Source organism: Magnolia sinica, chromosome 16, assembly GCF_029962835.1.
Source record: "Magnolia sinica isolate HGM2019 chromosome 16, MsV1, whole genome shotgun sequence".
Taxonomy (NCBI): Eukaryota; Viridiplantae; Streptophyta; class Magnoliopsida; order Magnoliales; family Magnoliaceae; genus Magnolia; species Magnolia sinica.
The window spans coordinates 53,700,702-53,719,136 of NC_080588.1; the positions used below are offsets into that span (position 1 = coordinate 53,700,702).

Here is an 18,435-nt window from a genome sequence, read left to right on the forward strand (position 1 = left end):
GTTGATAACTTCTTAGGGCCACAAAAGGCTCCATCGAGCGTATATTTGTTTTTTCCTTTCATTTAAGTTCATGTGACCCGATGAAGAGGTAAGATGAGAAATAAACATCACATTGGACCCTTGAAAGGTTTCAACAATAACCATCTAATTACTATTAGTTTCTATGGTGTGGTCCACTTGAGCTTTATATATGTCTCATTTTTAGGCTTATGCTTTAAAATGATCTAAAAAAATTTGATGGAAAATGTAAATCTAACACAAATCATGTTAGACGTTAAAAAAATTTTCCATGTTAAAATTTGGGTTCTCTATTACACAATCAACATAGGAGAGACAACATCTGTAACAAGACAAGGATAAGTAAATTGGTGACATTTTTTTAATTAAAAAAATATGAAGCGCATTTTATATATACTATTAGGTATAACCTCTAGAAAAAAAAAATAATAAAATCAATGAAAATTCACGTATTCCTTCTCGAATTCCGCATTAACAAACGACGTTTAATATGGAGCATTTTCTCGATGCGATAGTAATTGATATTTTTTAGCTTTAACGAAGAGGCCCTTAAGTTTCTCTCCCCCAGTAAACATCGGTATCACCAACCAGAAGAGAGTCTTTCTCACATGGCTCCCTCCAGCAACATCTTTCTATCCCGCATGACCATCATTTTGCGGAACTCGTTCACCTCCCTCTCCGTATCACGCGTGAGTACCATTCTCCGCAACACCCTCAAATGCCTCTTCAGCTTCGTCCTCTTGCGCGACCTCATACTCTCCCTCCTCTTCCTCTACTGCGGCCTCTCCCCGACCACTATCTGCCTCGACGAACGCACCTCCATTGGTCTTTGGGCCCCCATCTGCCCCTGCTGCCGCAAGCCGAGCCTCGTAATCATCCACAGCTTTAGCGGCAACGCCCGCTGGTAGTGGGAGCACCAGATCCGTCCTCTCTCCAAGGCCTTCAATGTCTATGTCTTGGATCTGATCTTCTTTGGCGATTCCTCTTTCGATGGCGACGAACAGTCTATTGAGTTACAGTCGCGATGTATGGCGGAAGCTCTAAAGAAGGTTGGATTGGAAATGTATTCGGTTTGCGGGATTAGTTATGGTGGTTTTGTGGCATACGGTATGGCGATGGTTCACGTGGAGGAGGCGATTGAGAAGGTTGTGATTTTAACGGTTGGGATCTGCGCAACGGAGGAAGAGAGAGAGGAAATGAAGAAGAGGAGGAAGGGTGAGAGGGATATCGTTGAGATTCTGATGCTAGAGAGGGCCGAGGATTTAAGGGCTCTGATGAGGCGATCGATGTATAAGTCGCCGTGGGTCCCAGATTTCGTGCTGCAGGATGTTATCCGGGTACGGACACTACCCATCTGTTTATGGTTTTACAGAAAAAGAGCTTTATACTCTGGCAGAGTGTGATGGATGATACGCAGCCACTTAAACTGCTCGAACGCATGTCTGGACTCGATTTCGGCAGTGACCCATCCAGTATGGTCAGTGCTCTGGGCCCAATATGATTATGTGTTTTGATCCATGCCGTCCATCCATTTTGCCATCTCATTTTAGATTGCTAGCCCAAAAATGATGCAGATCCAAATCTCAGGTGGACCACACCACAGGGAACATTGGTGATTGAACGCACACCATTGAAAGCTTCTTGGTGGGCCATATTTGTGTTTTCCGTTTGACCGAATCAACAAGTTAGAAGGAAAATAAATACTACTGTAAGCACTAAGAAATTTTTAGTATGGTTCACCTGAGATTTGGATCTTCTACCTTGGAATGATCTGGAAAAATGGATGAACGACGTGGATATAGAATATATACATCAAGATGGGCCCCACAATAAGGGCCGCGCCGAATCCACTAGCATGATCCAGATGAACTCATCCAGTCCAACTCGAGACATCGAACTCGATTGGGTCCAATCGGGTTCGAGGCAAAATCACATGGCGCCTGGTTGATTTAGTCAACATTTGAGTCATGGAATTCTAAAACTATGGTTTTTCAATTTGACGTAAGATGTCAGCTGTCCAAATTCAACGGCCATGATTGGTTTAGATCATTCCATACTAGGATTAGGTGCGGCCCCAGCCTCACCCAAGATAGTGCAACCCGTACTGTGGGGTCTATCTTAATCTCTATAATCTATATCCACACCGTCCATCCGTTTTAAAAGATAGTTTTAGAGCATGAGCCAAAAAATGAAGCAGATCTGATTCTCAAGTGGGCCATATCATAGAAAACAGTGGTGATTAACCATTAGTGGGCCGCATGAGTTTTGGACCGAGCTTATCCATGTTTATGTGACCTTATCAACAGGTTGGATGTCAAATAAACATTATTGAAACATTACGGTTGGCCCTAGGAAACTTTTTATAGTATGGCATTCAGTCATTACTGTTTCCTATAGTATGGTCCACCTGAGAATTAGATCTTCTTAATTTTTGATATCATGCTCTAAAATAATTTAAAAAAATAGATGGATAGTGTGGGTATAGAATACATGTATCAAGATGAGCCCCACAGTAAGGGCCACACTGACTTGGATCAGGCCGGGCCGCACCTAATCGGCTCGTGTTATGTATTATCGGTTGCTGAAGACGTACCTGGGAGCATGGTTGGGCAACAAAGGCCATTGGTACGTTGAGTTTAATGTGGATTTTAGGATATATTTATATTGAACGTGGACCATTGACCGGGTAGGAATATCCGTCGATCTGATTACCTGACGTGTCGGACCTGAGAAATCCCATCATGGATATTGGATTTTTAACCCGATTATCTAAATAGCTCTAAATGGGTGGGATAGGAATATTACAGAATCGGATTGGCGTACTGAGTTACTTAGTACGCTTTTATCGTACCGAGTAAACTCTGTTGGGCCCACCGTGAATGCATGTGGTTTATCCACTCTCGTCCATACTTTTTTAAAGACCATTTTAAGTGTTGAGACCAAAATTGAAGTATATCTCACACCTTAACTGGGCCACACCACATGAAACAGTGAAATTATTAATTTCCACCGTTGAAACCTTTTTAAGGCATGCAGTGATGTTTATTTTTCACCCAACCTGTTCATGAGGTTAAACAAAAATAGATGAATGGAAAAAACAAATATCAGCTTGATCTAGAATTTCTGTGGCCCTCAAGAACTTTTCAATTGTAGAAGTTCAATTCACACTGTTTACATTGGTGTGGTCCACTTGATCTTTTTATAGGCTTCATTTTTGGGATAGAGCCTAAAATTATCTGGTAAATTGGATTAATGGGTTGGATAAAATTCACTAATGAAGGTGGCCCCACAGAGTTTACTCAGTACGACCGTACGATAAAGTCGTACTGAGTAACACAATAAAGTCGTACTGAGTTACTCAGTACGCAATATGAATGTATGTGGGTTATCCACGCCGTCCATCCGTTTTTACAGATCATTTTAGTACTTGAGTTTAAAATACAAGCATGCCCAAAGGTCAATTGGACCACACCAAAAGAAACAGTGGGAATAATGACTTCCACCGTTTTCAACGTTGCTAGGGCCGAAGGTGATGTTTATTTGTCATCCAACCTGTTCATAAGATCACACAGACATGGATGAAGGGAAAACACAAATATCAGCTTGATCCAAAAATTCTGTGGGCCCGAGAAATTTTCAATGGTAGAATTTCAATTCACACTGTTTCCCGTGGTGAGGTCCACTTGAGATTTGGATATATTTCATTTTTGGGCTCAAATCATAAAATTATCTTTTAAAATGGATGGAAAGAGTAGATAAAATATGTAGATCACGGTGGACCCCACAGAGTTTACTCAGTACGCTTATCCTACTGAGTTACTCAGTACGCAATCCGCTTCCAATCCCAACACCAGCCACCTAGCTGCTGTCAAAGCTCTATGGCCCCACCATGATGTGTTTGTTTTATCCTCGAAATCTCAGGTGGACCACATCACAGAAAACAGTGTTGAATAAAAACAAATTACTATTAGCTAAAGTGTTTTCAACAGTAAGCATCGTTCAATCCCCTTGTTTACTCTGGTGTAGGCCACCTGAGATTTGGACCTGACGGTGTGGATAAAACAGCTGCATCATGGCGGGGCCCATAAGAGCCTTGAAACTGGGCCAAGAATAAGGACTGGATGCTTTATCTTTGTTGAAGTCAATAATTTTTTGTTCAAATGCTTTTGGATTTGTAGCTTGATATTTGTTAATAATGTTATGATTATTATTTTTTATTTTATTTTAGTTATTTTTATTTATTTTTTGAGTTCTTGTGGCAAAATTCTTCAAAGATTTGAATTTAATTTACCAAATAGTTTATAGAAATACTTTTACAAAAGAGAATTTATATTATTATCCTTCTTTATTTTCTTTACAATAATAAAGTGGAGAATAAAAAATTCTGGGGCCCGCGTGTGGCATGTTTCTCACGTCCAAGCCATACGGCAGATGCAGACCCCCCATCTTTTGGAAGGCAATTCATTAAAATGGCGCTGAGATACTGATAAAGACTACCAAAAAGTGCTAACAAACAAAAATAGTCTAGCCAGATCATGAGGTGGGCCAATCCATAAAAGAATGATATACGCCGTTCAAAATATCTAAATTCAAGTATAGCCCATTTGATGATCACGGTGGGGGTGCATACGTGGATGAGTTGGACTTTACACCCATACCATGTGGTCCCCACAGGTCTCGACTTTCCTTCCTTTTTAAAGAAAATTTAAATGAGTGTATTTTTATAATTTCATTGCCAAAAAATACCTCCATATAATTTTTATTCCTTGAAGCATTATTTGGTTAAATACAAGTTCTTTGGGAATATCTCCACATTTTATTATGTACTTTACTTATTATTAAAAATTTTAATTAGATGTTAGTGGGATATTCAATTTCTTACTATCTTATTCCAAGTTTGCTAGTTAATATCTGTATCCCACTTAGATCCGAGCCCTTACATGCATATGATGTCGATATTAGAGGCCTGCTTGAAAAGTGTGATTAAGAGTTATAGAATTGCATTTGGTCCGTGTAAATTCTGTCATGTATTTTGAAATGACGGAAGGATTGGATTAATTCAGGTATCATATCATCCATTCCGAATAATAGATTCTGCAGGATTGCCAGTGAATTTTGAAATCCACTAAATTTGTGGTTCTTACATTAAAGCATGTGTTTTATCCAAACTATCCATCTATTTGCTCCCTTTACATGTGACATTCGAGTTGCATATGCATAGTGTATCGGTTGTGAAATCTTGTCCATTGATTACAATTCCATGTTCCACTAAATAAAGGTTTCACTTACTACGATGCTTTTCCCATAGGAAGAACTTGATCCCGAACATGGGATTAAACCATCAAAACACCATGGTATTTCCAAACATACAATCATTGTACAATAATTGTCTTAATTTCATCTAATGCATTTTCATACCATTTAATCCAACGGTCCAAACATGTAAGACCCGTATCCTAGATCGTACTGTTTCGTAGACTTCCGCGGTCTTCCCGGTCGAATTCCGGCAACCTTCGACCCTTGACCTGTATTTGCGCGCGACCTTGAATCACACGTCGTCAACCTGAATCGACTCAAACCGAGACTTGTACCCTTGCGACCGCGCCGTCGCCGCGGTTCCGATGTCGTGTCTCGCGCGCCGATCCGATACTCTGGCCAGGAGATGGGGGCCAGCGTTCGGTGTGAGAAAAACACCGTGTGTGTAAATTCCGAGAGAATCTCTATGACTCATCACATCAGTCCATCAATCAATCAATCTCATCATGTCAAGTACATGTCAAGTACACATCACTTCTCACCCTTCCCCAAGCAACCCCTGAAGTCAAAAGTTTCTTACAAACCCATACCTTTCTTACACCATTTACCACAAAAGTTAAAAAGTCTCTTACACATCCATCACCACCACATCCATCACCCATCCCTCTCTCTTTACAACCCTCTCTCTCATTTCTCAAAACCCATATTCCAAGCAACCAAAGCATCACACGTCTAAGCCATTTCTACCTCCAACAGAGCTTTGTGTGTGGCCCACTTTCAACCCCCCTCATCTTCCATCTCAATCATCCAAACTCCATCTCCTCCGTTAGGATCGAAGCTAAGGAGCAAAGGAAGCCAAGGGAGCAAGAAGAAGGCGGTGTGTGATTTTGGAATTTTGTCTTTCATTCCTTTGTTTGATTTAAGGGTCCATATCTATTAGGACCCACCTTGATGTAGGCTTTGTATCAAAGACGGGCCCATAGTGGCGGGGCCCCTCCATCCTCGCCGATCTCTCTCTCTCTCTCTTGTGTATGATGGTTTGTGGCCCACCTTGATGCATGATATCATCCACCTTGTCCACCCATCCAAAATGGTATGGTCCACCTTGATCATGCCCTTTTAAATCGGTGCCATCCATCCGTTTTATCTTGGTCATCCGGTGGGCCTGGATGTAGGAGAAACACAAATATTAGAGTGATGAAATCAGAGGGGCCACGACCATGTGGGACCCACCATGATGCTTGTGTTGTATGTACACTATCCAGCGTCCAGGGACGCTGGACGTGCACTAACAGTGAAGAGTGGACTAACGTGGGGTGCACCAATAGTGAAGTGTTAATTGACAGTGGAATGGAGGGTGCACCACAGTGAAGTGTGTGCTGATGGTGGGGCCCATGAGACCCATCCACGCCATCCACCCTTTTTGATGGGCCACACCATAGAGCATGTGTTTTATCCAACCGTCCACCACCCCTTGAAGGTTGGACCCACGTCCGTGTGGGGCCCTCCTTAGTGCGTGTGCACACCCAAATCCATAGCTCCAGTGGTAGGCGGAGTGCAAGATACCTCGTTTCAACGTGGGGCCCAGGCCCTAGCTCAACTGGTAGGCTGAGTGAAAGATACCTCGCTGCAACGCTGAGGTCTTGGCACGATTCCCTAGTGAGGGTGGCCTGCACATGGGACCCACCTGAGGTGCCTGCATGTGTGCAGTGCACTGGACGTGGGGCCCTCTGCTGTATGTTTTGCACCACGCCGTCCATCCATTCATCTGACGAGCTCGTGTGCACCACACCATTCATCCATTTGCTTGGGCCCACCCCACACGTGTGACACGTGTGAATGTGGGGCCCACCAGATGTATGTGTTTCTCATCCAGCCGTCCATCCATCAGGGATGGGACGGTGGGCTGCAGGACGTATGTGTTTTGTCCAGCGTCCAGATGGACGGCCTGGACGTTTGCTATTTTTTTTTTATATAAAATAATATAATATTATATTATATTACTTGTTGTGGTGGGCCCTACATGGGACCCACCTCCCTCTTTTAAATACAGAAAAGCTGCTGTGCAGCATCTGTTTGTTATATATATATATATATATATATTACATATGAGAGGGCAGGCCCTACGTGTACTACTTACCCCCTGCTCCCTCTTTAATGCACACAGCTGCTGTGTAGCATTATATATTGGTGGTGTCTGCAGGACCCACCTCTCCCTTTGTATGGCAGCAATGCTGCACATGTAACGGCTATTCAGTTGCTCTCTGCATGTCAGCAGCCGCAGGCCCACCTTTGATGCATATTTTGTATCCCATGCCGTCCATCTGACGGTGGGACCCACTCCATATGTATGTGCTTCATCCACGTGGTGTGGGCCCTGATGATGTATGTGCTTTATCCACACCGTCTACTGTTTGGACGGTGGGGCCCACCATGATGCCTGTGTTGTATCCATGCCGTCCAACCATTTGTGAGGTCATTTTATAGCATGGGAAATTGAGTGAGTCTGATCTAAAGTTCAAGTGGGCCCCACCATTTAAATAGTGGACCGTGACATCCACCGTTCAAACTTCTAAGGGCCACGGTAGTTTCCAATTAAGCTAATAATTGTTTTCATTTCATCTATCTCTATGATAACTTATGACTAGGCCGGATCTCAAAATACCTAAGGGCAGGCCCAATTTGATATACAATCGGCCCATTTGATCGACCCATTCAATCGGCCCGGTGCGATGTATGTGAGGCCCATGAGAGAGGCCTAATGTGGCCGTTACATTGTGTATGAATTCTTTATGTAGGCCACTCCTTGGGAGCAATGTTGGTTTAACGTCTACATTGATGGGTAATGATGGTTAGATGTCCTCATTGTGACCTTCCCTTAGGCCTTGTTAGGCCCATTCTCTTCGTAGGTTAACCCAAATAAGTGGGCCCCATTCGCCGTATGTGATGGATCGATTCCGACTATCGATTCCCATTACCGATTTCAATTTTCGATTCCGATTATGAGTATATGACAACATAACATCATGATACATGTCTATACGCATCATCTGCATGCTTGTGATGAGATGAGTGATTGATCATAGCACATGCCATTGGACAGATTGTTATAGATTCCCTGGTAAGGGAAGTTGCCCGCACGAGCGCGCAGTACACATATATTTGCTGTATGGCTGAATTGCGTGATTCATGCATCTTGCATTGCGTGACATGATTACTGTACGCCCTAGTGACATCAGGGCCGTAGCCTCTACACGTGTATTGTGGTTGACAGGATTGGATACCGAAAATCTTGTTCTACATGGGGTGCTATAGATATCCCTGGGTGAAAGTCCCCAAACCCTTATGGTACCAGGAAGTTGCTCTAACTTCTAGATCGAGTGGGTACATGAGCGCTGAGTGCCGATTATCAAAAGGCCATGCTTTCCATTGTGTCGTGGTCGGTTGGAAGGGGGTGCGGCCTTACCCACCCGAGAGGAGGGGGCAAAGCTAGGCTGAGTTTGACTAGCTTGAGGAATAGGTCCGTTATCGACGAGTCGAGCCCGATATTGGCAGGCAGATAGTGAGGTATCTTCCACTCACCTTATTGCGTGCGATGGGGCGATAATCTGGTTGGAGTGTACTAGACCCCGGTGATATTTCAGAGTTGAGCTGTATTGATATGTGGACTTAGATGAGGATTCGCATGCTTGAGTTGCATTTCGTACCACATAGCCTTGGTATGACCGACATCATTCATGATTTGCATCGTACGACCTTGGTACGGCTAATAGTATTCATGGATTCATCAGCATATTCCGCATTACTCTGATACTGCATAATTGTACTACTACCTTGCGCATACACTTTCACCACCCTCTAAGCTTTCCATAAGCTTATGTACGACCGTTGCGTGCAGGTGACGTTGGACCGCAGCAGCGCTGAGGCAGGAGTGCATAGTAGATCATCTTGGAGCTTTTTGTCCATTATAATTGTATTTCCCTTTATAATCATTGTACTTGTAAAGTTTTTGATCATAGTGGAAATGTGATGGAGTTTTTTATTGTTGTTTGTCGGTTATACCTTGGTTATGCTTATTACGAATCAAACTGATGTTGAAAATCCTCTTCGTAGCATCCTAGGATCGGAACCTGGCGAATGGGCGCTGGGAGCCGAGAATGGGGTTCTATGGAGGCTGTTGGCGCCGGATTCGCCGATCGAAAATTTTGTGAGCCCGGTTTCCGAGTTTGAGGCGTGACAAAACATGCTTAGGATTTTAGAACATAAGACCCATTGTAGCTACCAGATTATTTCTCTTTTTAGCCTTGTGCCTAGCTACTATTGTTGAAAAATTCCTGGGGCCTCAAAAGTTTTGAATTAGGTTGATATTTATGTTTTCCCTTTATACATGTCTATGTGACCTTCTAAGCATGTTAGATGGCAAATAAACATCACTGTGGGCCATAGAAAGTTTCAACGGTAAGGGTTCGAGCCCTGGAAAGTTTAAGGTTAAGAGTTCAATTCCCACTGCTTCATATGGTGTGGTCTACCTGAGCCTTACATTTGCCTCCTTTATGGGTTCATGCCCTAAAGCCATCGGTCAAAGTAGATAGAAGGCATGGATAAAATATATAGATTACGATGGGATGGGCCTCATAGAGCCCTAATATGACATGGCTAAGTCTTGATGGTGGTGGTACCCAATCTGTGCCCTACGAAGAGAAATGATGTCCAGCTGCTGCCCAAAAAAATTCTTAGTCGGTGGATGAAACATCCTTGTCAGTGGATATCAACTTAGTTCTACATGATGTCAAAGAACTACATCAGTGAAATGGCACTTGTCCATAGAGTTGTGCACAAACCGAGTTAGCTTGGTTACTCACTCGATTCGGCTCGGCTCAAAACTGGGTTCAAGCCGAGTTGAGCTGATTTTTTGAGCTTGAAAATTTTTTGAGCTGAGTTCGAGCTTGACTCGACTCAGCTTGGAACTTAACTCGAACTTGACTTGAAAGATCAAGCTCAAACTCAGTTCGAGCTGGCCTAAATTGCTGACCGAGCTGAGCCGAGTGGGCTAGTCAGGCTTGGAGACCAAGTTGAGTCAAGTTCAAACTAGGGTAGCCTGCTAGCCAAGCCTAGCCGGGCCAAGCTCAACTTGATCTTTGGACTCACGTATAGCTCTACTTGTACGGGAGCAGATTAGGTGAGACCCGGACTCACCTAAGATGGTGGGGCCCTTACTATAGGGCCTACATTGATGTATGTAATATGTATTCACGCTGTCCATCTATTTTTCCAAATCATTTTGGGGAGTTATCTAAAAAAAAAAAAGTAGATACAATAATCAAAGGCATTATACAAAAATAAAGCAGATCAATAATCAATTCCGTACCATAGAAAACAGTGTGGATTGGATGCTCTACCATTAAGAGCTTCTTAAGGCACACCTTAATGTTTTCTGTAGTATTTATTTGCCATCTTGTATTGATTAGGTCACAGACTCACATAAGCATGGATGAAGGGGCAAAAAATATTAGCTTGATGTATAACTTTTTTTAGCCCATTAATGGTCTAGCAACACTGTTTCCTATGATATGGTCCACCTGATAGTTAGATCTGCTTCATTTTTGGCATAATGCTCTAAAATGATATGGAAAAACAGATAGATGGCCTAAATATAGGATACGTACATCAAGGTGGGCCCCACATTAAATGCCGCACCGTATTCGGTGAATCCTGGGTCTCAGCCAATGCGTTCACTGCTTTCAGGAGTGAATCAGGTGCGACCCCTGGCCTCACCTAAGATAGTGCAACCTTTACCATTGGACCCACCTTGATGGGACGCGGATTCGCTACTGAACTTTACAGTAGCGAGTATGGCTACTGAAGTGATGTCACCACGTTCTGTGGGCCCTACCATGAAGTATGTATTGTATCCACACCGTCCATACATTTGGAGAGACAATTTTAGGGCATAATCCAAAGAATGAGGCAGATACAAAGTTCAAATGGTCCCCACCACAGAAAAAAGCGGGGATTGAACGCATACCATTAAAATTTTCTTTGGGCCACAGAAGTTTTTTATCAAGCTGATATTTGTATTTCCCTTTATTCCATGTCTTTTTTAACTTATAAACAGGTTAGATTTCAAATAATAATCATGGTAGGCCCTAGGAAGGTTTCAATGGTGGCGCCATGGTCCCCACTGTTTTCTGTGGTGGGGTCCACTTGAACTTTGTATCTTCCTCATTCTTTGTATAATGCCTTAAAATGATATCTAAAAATGGATGGATGGTGTGGATACAACACATAGATCATAGTGGGGCCCACGGAATGTAGTGACGTCACTTCATTAGCGGAGTCGCTATTGTCGGGTTCAGTAGCTAATCCGCGTCCACCTTGATGTATGTACCATATATCCATGCATTTTACCAAATCATTTTAAGGCACTTCCCAAAAAATGAAGAAAATCCAATTCTTACTTGGACCATTCTATACAGGAAACAGTGGTAATTGAATGCCATACCATTAAAAACTTACTAGGGCCACTGTTTATTTGCCATCCAACCTCTTGATAAGGCCACGTAAACCTGGATGGAGGAAATAAAACTATCAACTAAATCCAAAACCTTTGTGGCTCATTAATGGTCAATCACTACTGTTTCCAAAGGTGTGGTCCACTTGAGAATTAGATCTGCTTCATTTTTGGGCTCATGCTATAAAATTCTCATGAAAAACTGGTGGACGGTGTGAATATAGAATACATACATCAAAGTGGGCCCCACGGTGAGGGCTACACCGTCTTGCGTGCAGCGGGGATGCACCTATCCCTACCTATGCACCCATCCACGGCACATTTGGTTGCATATGCCGAAGTAGCGGGACCCACCGTAGATGGAAAGTAGCTCCAAATCCAGATCGGTCCAACGACACTGTTTGTTGAATTTGGACCGTTCACTTATTTTGTTTTGACCGTCCATTAGATGCCGGCCAACCTGCCAGCGGCTTTGGGCTTATGATCCATCTACAGCTGGTCCCACCATTTGGGGTCCTTAATATAGGAACATGTAGGCCACGTGTGCAAGTTATTTGCGCTGGTGTTTGAATAATTGCAACCCGCAAGAGCATCAAAGATTCCTGTTTTTATTTATTTATTGTGTATTTCAGGTGATGTACAAGAAGCATGGGAAGGAGAGAATGGATATGCTGAAGGAATTGCTATCCAGGAAAATAGAAGGAGATGGGCTTCCCGTTCTAAATCAGGTGATCACGTGGTCTACACTTTTCTCCCAACTTCTCCCTCCCACAGTAAAAGTGGCAAACATGTTTGGTGATCAGGACCGTTGATCGGTGTGGCCCATCTCAAAAGATGGGGACTGGGCTTCGGTTGCCAGCCGATCAGTGGCACACAAAAGGAACCATTAGCTCAAAACAGAGCAACGGTCCGCATCCACACAGCTATACTAGGGCGTATCTACCGCTAGCGTGGGAAGGACACTGTGTGGCTTAGATCCACACCGTCCATTAGGTTCGTCACCCGTATTTGGCCTCAATGCAAAGTAAGGTGGGACACACCGCAGAGAGCAGTGTACCATCATTCCTAAAACCTCTAATTTCACGTGTGATGGCGTACGTGAGCTTTCGAATAGGCTGATTTTTTTGGGGCCCTTCATCCTGGTGAGGCCCCTCAGATGAACGGATTGGATTGCATGTAAACACCACGATGAGCCCTACACACAGCTAATGGTGGGCGTCACCATACCAACTGTTATGGTGTGGCCTACCTGACTTTTGAATCGGCTTGATTCTTTATTATAAAGTGAAGACGTGGTGGCCCATCAGATGGACGGGGTGGATCTCATGCGCATTCTCCACGTGGCAGGCACGACTACGTGTAACTATACAAGTTAATTGGGTTGGGCTGTCCTTGGTGTAGACAAAGCCCAGCCCTCTTCGGGCCAAAGATTGAATGGTGTCCATAGATCTGATAGGCCAGCTCCGGTGGGACCGGGCTGACTGATTGAACTGTTGGGCTGGATATTTGGATAGTGGGCCAGTCCTACACGGGCCTATTCCTATGATGGTGGGCTGGGATCGGGTTGGGTTTAGGTGATTCTACGGTCAGCTTCACTGTGTTGTTTATGAGAATAACGGATCCACTGTGGGGCCTGTTAGATCAACGGTGTGGATGGCCTAGAAATGAGCCCCACTTGTAAAAACTCAAGAGTCGATGATACGTGCATGTCCTCGCTCGGGGATCATGTGATTCCCTCCACAATTCAGTAGACAGTAGCTCGTTCTTCGGCGAGCATGACATGAGGCCGGTTTCTCCGCAAGTCCTTGTGGAATGAGTTTATTCTACAAGTGCTGCGTGTGGGGCCCACTAGGGAATGTATGCATCACATCTAACCTTCCCACGAGGGTTACTCCGCTGTTAGATTTGGATGCCCAAAAATCAAGCCGATCCAACCATCATGTGGGCCACAGGTGAATTTGGATGTTTTTTGGACGGTTGTCCATTGTTTCCTATGGTGGGCCTATCAATTTATGTAGATCCCTTTGAAACCGGGCATTAGATCCCACAATGATGTTGGATTGCCCCCAAAATCAGGCCCACAAAAACATTAGGTGGGCCTTATCTTAGATAACAATAGGCAATTTAAATTCAAGTGGTGGCCCACATGATGATTATAGATGGGCCTGATTTTCTGGGCGTCCAACTTTCATGGTAGGGCGACCCGGCTGGACACGTTGGATGCCACACGCAGGACTTCTAGAGGAGCGGACCTCATTCGGGAGTATAAAAGTGAGAACTAATGCTCCGTAACACGCAGCCGTTCTTTCCAGCCAATCTACTATCTGTGGATGAAATCCATACCATGAAAACGGTAGGGCCCTCCATGCATATACAGATATCCTCATCAGATGGGCCACACCTGTACGTGACTCATCCTGTTGGTTGTCCGTTATTTCGAATGGCGTGGCCCCTTTGATGACTTGAACTGTCGGAAGCTTGGTGGGACCCACCGTGATGTTTGTGATAGATCCACCCGTCCATCCGTTTTGCTAGCTTGTGTTAGGACACGAGCCTGAAAATGAGGTAGATACAGAATTCAAGAGAGCCATAGGACAGGAAACAAGGGGAAATGAATGTCAGCTTCGCGGGGCCATTGAAGTTTTGGACGAGGCTAATATTTTTGTGTTTTCAGTTAGTTTAAATAAAAATGACGTTATGAACATCACGGACCCCGCAGGAAGGTTTCAACGGTAGGCATTTCCCTCTACACCTCCTGTGGTGTGTACCATTTCAGTTTTAGATTTTCCTCATTTTCGGCCTCTTGTATTAACATGAGTTGACAAAAGGGATGGACGGTGTGGATATATTGCAAATATCACGGTGGGCCACATCTAGCTTGATAGTTTGCAGACAACCCACGAGATCTTTTTGTTTGGGATTACCGTTTGTATGGTACGCAAAATCCATAGCGGCGAGCATAATCAGCCTGCATGACAAGTTAGAGAAATCTATGTACAGTGTACGGAAACTTTTCCATGCAAACAGTTTCATTTGGACTCTGTGTCCTCCAATTATATATATCGGCCGTCCATTAGGTCTATGTCACTCTTCATAGCTTGCTTTAAAAAATACATAACGATCAGGTGATCCAAAACGTCCAGTTAGTGGCACGTAAAATGGACGTAGCAGATTGTTCGTAGAAGATGGCCCAGACACGGCTTCTTAAAATCATTTATTACTCGTATAAGAGCACGAGAAATGCTTACATCCACATTTCCTTGGTGGATACGTTAGCTGTTCATCTAGCGGATAACTTCCAACCAAATCCAACCCGTCCAATAGTTTGTCCCCACTCTGATAATCATATTATATTAAAATCAATCCCATCCACTTATTATCTGGGCCACGAAATATTAAATAATGTATAGCCACTGATAAAAAATATATTTAAGTATGGTTTTCTCGATCAATATATCGGACCCGATATTTCATAAGTTGATCCTCATGGTGGGGCCAACCTATTCGACAGATTGGATGTCACGGGCACCTCACATGTTGGATGTTATCTACTCGGTGGACGGCACCTTATTGTCCAACTGGTTGGATGTGTGCATATCTCTACAAGCACTCTGCCTAGCGAGAGCTCTGCTAGGCCCACGTGTGTGCAACGAGTACTTCTACACGCCTCCCCACTTGGCAAACATGTGTGAGATCCAAGCCGTTCATCAGACTTGTCATTGGATGCAAACGTCCTTCATCAAAATTAGCCTGCCCACGATTCAAATTTGCTACGGTTTCGGATCCAATGGAAGACGATTTGGGGAAGTTTTTCTAAGCCACCGTTTTGCTGCTAGCATTTGGCTTGCTTGATAAGTGGGCTGCCCTGAATTTTACTAGGGTGAATCTACAATGTGGGACCCACCTAATGGACGGCTTGGATCTTATACATATATACCAGATTCAACGGCCTTAACCTTGCAAAGGAAATGGTTTGTAGTTTTGTGTCTTACGGTCTTCTCTCTTTCATGAATCAACGGTTCAAAATGGAAACTGACAAATGGGTCCCATGCTTTTGAAGGAAACTCTCATTATTTGGGGTGATAAGGACGATGTATTCCCATTATCCATGGCCCATCGATTAAAAAGGTACGGATGCTTTTCCACAACGTACCTATTTGCAATACACGTGCCAACCTGGCAACCGTGCGAGACATCTAACCGGTCCATTAAGTGGCCACCACCATGCATCATGGATGGTTGACCACGTGACGGGCCACACCATATAAAGCAATGGACAACCATCCAAGACCTCCAAATCCACATGTTGGCTAGCTGCGTGATGGTTTGGTTGGCCTGATTTACGGGCATTCACGTTCATGATGGGAAGATATTATTGGACGGCCATAAACAGACCCTTGTGGGCCTATATGCAGCAATGTCTCCAAAAGCTTCTATATGACACGTGGAATGACTAATAATTAATCCTGGCGGTCCATTTAATAGTACCATTGGGAGCAAGCCAGGCTGCAAAAATCACTGCAATGAAGATAATCCTAACCATGAGATCAATAGCATATGATATGGACAGTCAAAACAGGGCGACGATATAAGATAGATTGACATCTATTCGATAGATCTCAGTTTGCATTGCTTATGATTCCAAAGAAGCAATTTGATTTGATGATGACAATCATCCGATGCATCCATGGCTCGTAAAAGAGGATGGTTTTAAATGATGGTCCACACTCAAAGTGTCAGGATCATGCAATTGGCGTGATCTTTTCATCATGGCCAGCTGCCTGCGATCCTGACCACAGGAAGTCTGGAGGCTATTTGGGGCTCGCTGATTTATCCGAGAGAAATCCACCCCGTCTATCAGTTTCTGCAGCTCATGTTAGGAAGGGATCTCTAAAGGGAGCTAGATTCAAAACTTAAGTGGACCACACTACAGGAATCAGTGGTGATAGAAATGCCCACCATTGAAACCGTCCCTGGGCTCACCTTGATGTTTATATGCTATCCGAAGGTTTAGACGATGTGCACTCTATGGTCCACTTTTGTTTTCGATCCGGCTCATTATGGGGTCATGCCTTATCGTGGGCTAGAAAATCTGATCGACGGTTTGGATTTCTTACACGTATGTCTGTGGGATCCAGTGGTGTTGCAGGCAACTTGCGTCCGCCTCCAATGGTATGAATGGATGAGGGCCCAGTTCGACGAGTGGCAATTGGACCACACCACATGAAACAGTGGGGATAATGACACCCACTGTGGAAACCTTCTGGGGCCCACCGTAATGTTTATTTGTCATCCAACCCGTTGATAAGGTCACTCAGACCTGGATGAAGGGAAAACACATTTCAGTCCGGACCTTGTGGAAGATTTCAATGGTGAACGTTCAATCACCACTGTTTCCCATGGTGTGGTCCACTTGATCTTCAGATCAGCTTCATTTTTTGGATTCGAAACTAAAATGAGGTAACAAAACGGATAGACGGCGTGGATATAAGATACACGCATCACATTAGGCCTCACAGTGCCCAACACATTGGAATTTCTTGAGAGGGAATCTCATCAAACCTATCCCACCTTCAATGAAAGCAGGCATTTGGGAGAAAAATCAAGGCTCGAGATAATCAAGGACGTTGATCATGCGGCTCAGTTGGAGAACCCTCGGGTGGTCAATGATCTGATCAAACGGTTCATATTGAATTCACATTAACCATGCATGGTGATGAAGATCTAGTAAGAAGAATCCCTCCCATGCAAGATCCAACTGATGTTCGACTGTATTGTATCTTCCATATACCACCAATAAACATCTATCAACATAAAAGAGAAATGATCAATCTGACCGTTTATCAGTCCCGCACACACTTCATGGGCCCGTGTGTGAAAATCACACCAATCGGATGATTCTAGTTTCAATCCGTACCATGCATCGTATTGCCCTATTATATTAATCACTTTGATCATATGATCCTAACAATCCTATCCATGGCTTGGAAGATTGTTGGGCATGGGAGAGAGATGCCAGCTTTGAATGGATATGATCATGTCGTCTGCGTGGCTTTTGCATCGTGGGACATGAATATACAGCCCAGTTCGATCGATTAGACGGACGCGGAGTCGGTCCTGGCAGGGGCTCTGTGGGGCCACCTTGATTTATGTGATTTATGTGTTGATAATGAGTAGCCGTTCAATCCCCACTGTCTCCTGTGATGTGGCCCATATGAGCCTTGGATCTGCCTTCTTTTTGGACAAATGTGTTAAAATGGTCTGTCAAAATGGGTGGACCGCTGGATAAAACATATATGTCATGGTGGGTCCCACAGAGCCCCTTCAGATTGGACTGCCCATTATCGCGAGGGGGTACGCATTGAACATGCCATGTTACCTTGTACCAAAAATCATGGTACTACGATCATTTGGCTGGCCTGGTCCTTTGGTGATAGAGCTGTTCACGAGTAGGGTTAGCTCGGTCAGCTTACCCGACTCGACTCGGAGAAATTAGACTTTCCTTGTCTTGAAATTAGATTCGGACCGAGTTGGGCTGGTTTTTGAAGTTTGAATAAATTTTAAGCTGAGTTTGATCTTACTCGAGCTCAACTCAAACCTCAACTCGAATCGAATTCGCTCGGTGACTCAATTATTTTTATCTTGATGGT

General features: G+C 43.9%; 1 protein-coding gene across 1 annotated transcript; it reads left to right on the forward strand.

The window, feature by feature from the left end:
* The first annotated feature begins 626 nt into the window (after window positions 1–626).
* On the forward strand, window positions 627–17,697 carry LOC131228851 (uncharacterized). Its single transcript, XM_058224701.1, has 5 exons — window positions 627–887; window positions 939–1,355; window positions 12,418–12,513; window positions 15,846–15,913; window positions 17,372–17,697. The coding sequence occupies exons 1-5, from the start codon at window positions 627–629 to the stop codon at window positions 17,487–17,489; spliced, it is 960 nt and encodes a 319-aa protein (XP_058080684.1). The 3' UTR covers window positions 17,490–17,697.
* The last annotated feature ends 738 nt before the right edge of the window (window positions 17,698–18,435 follow it).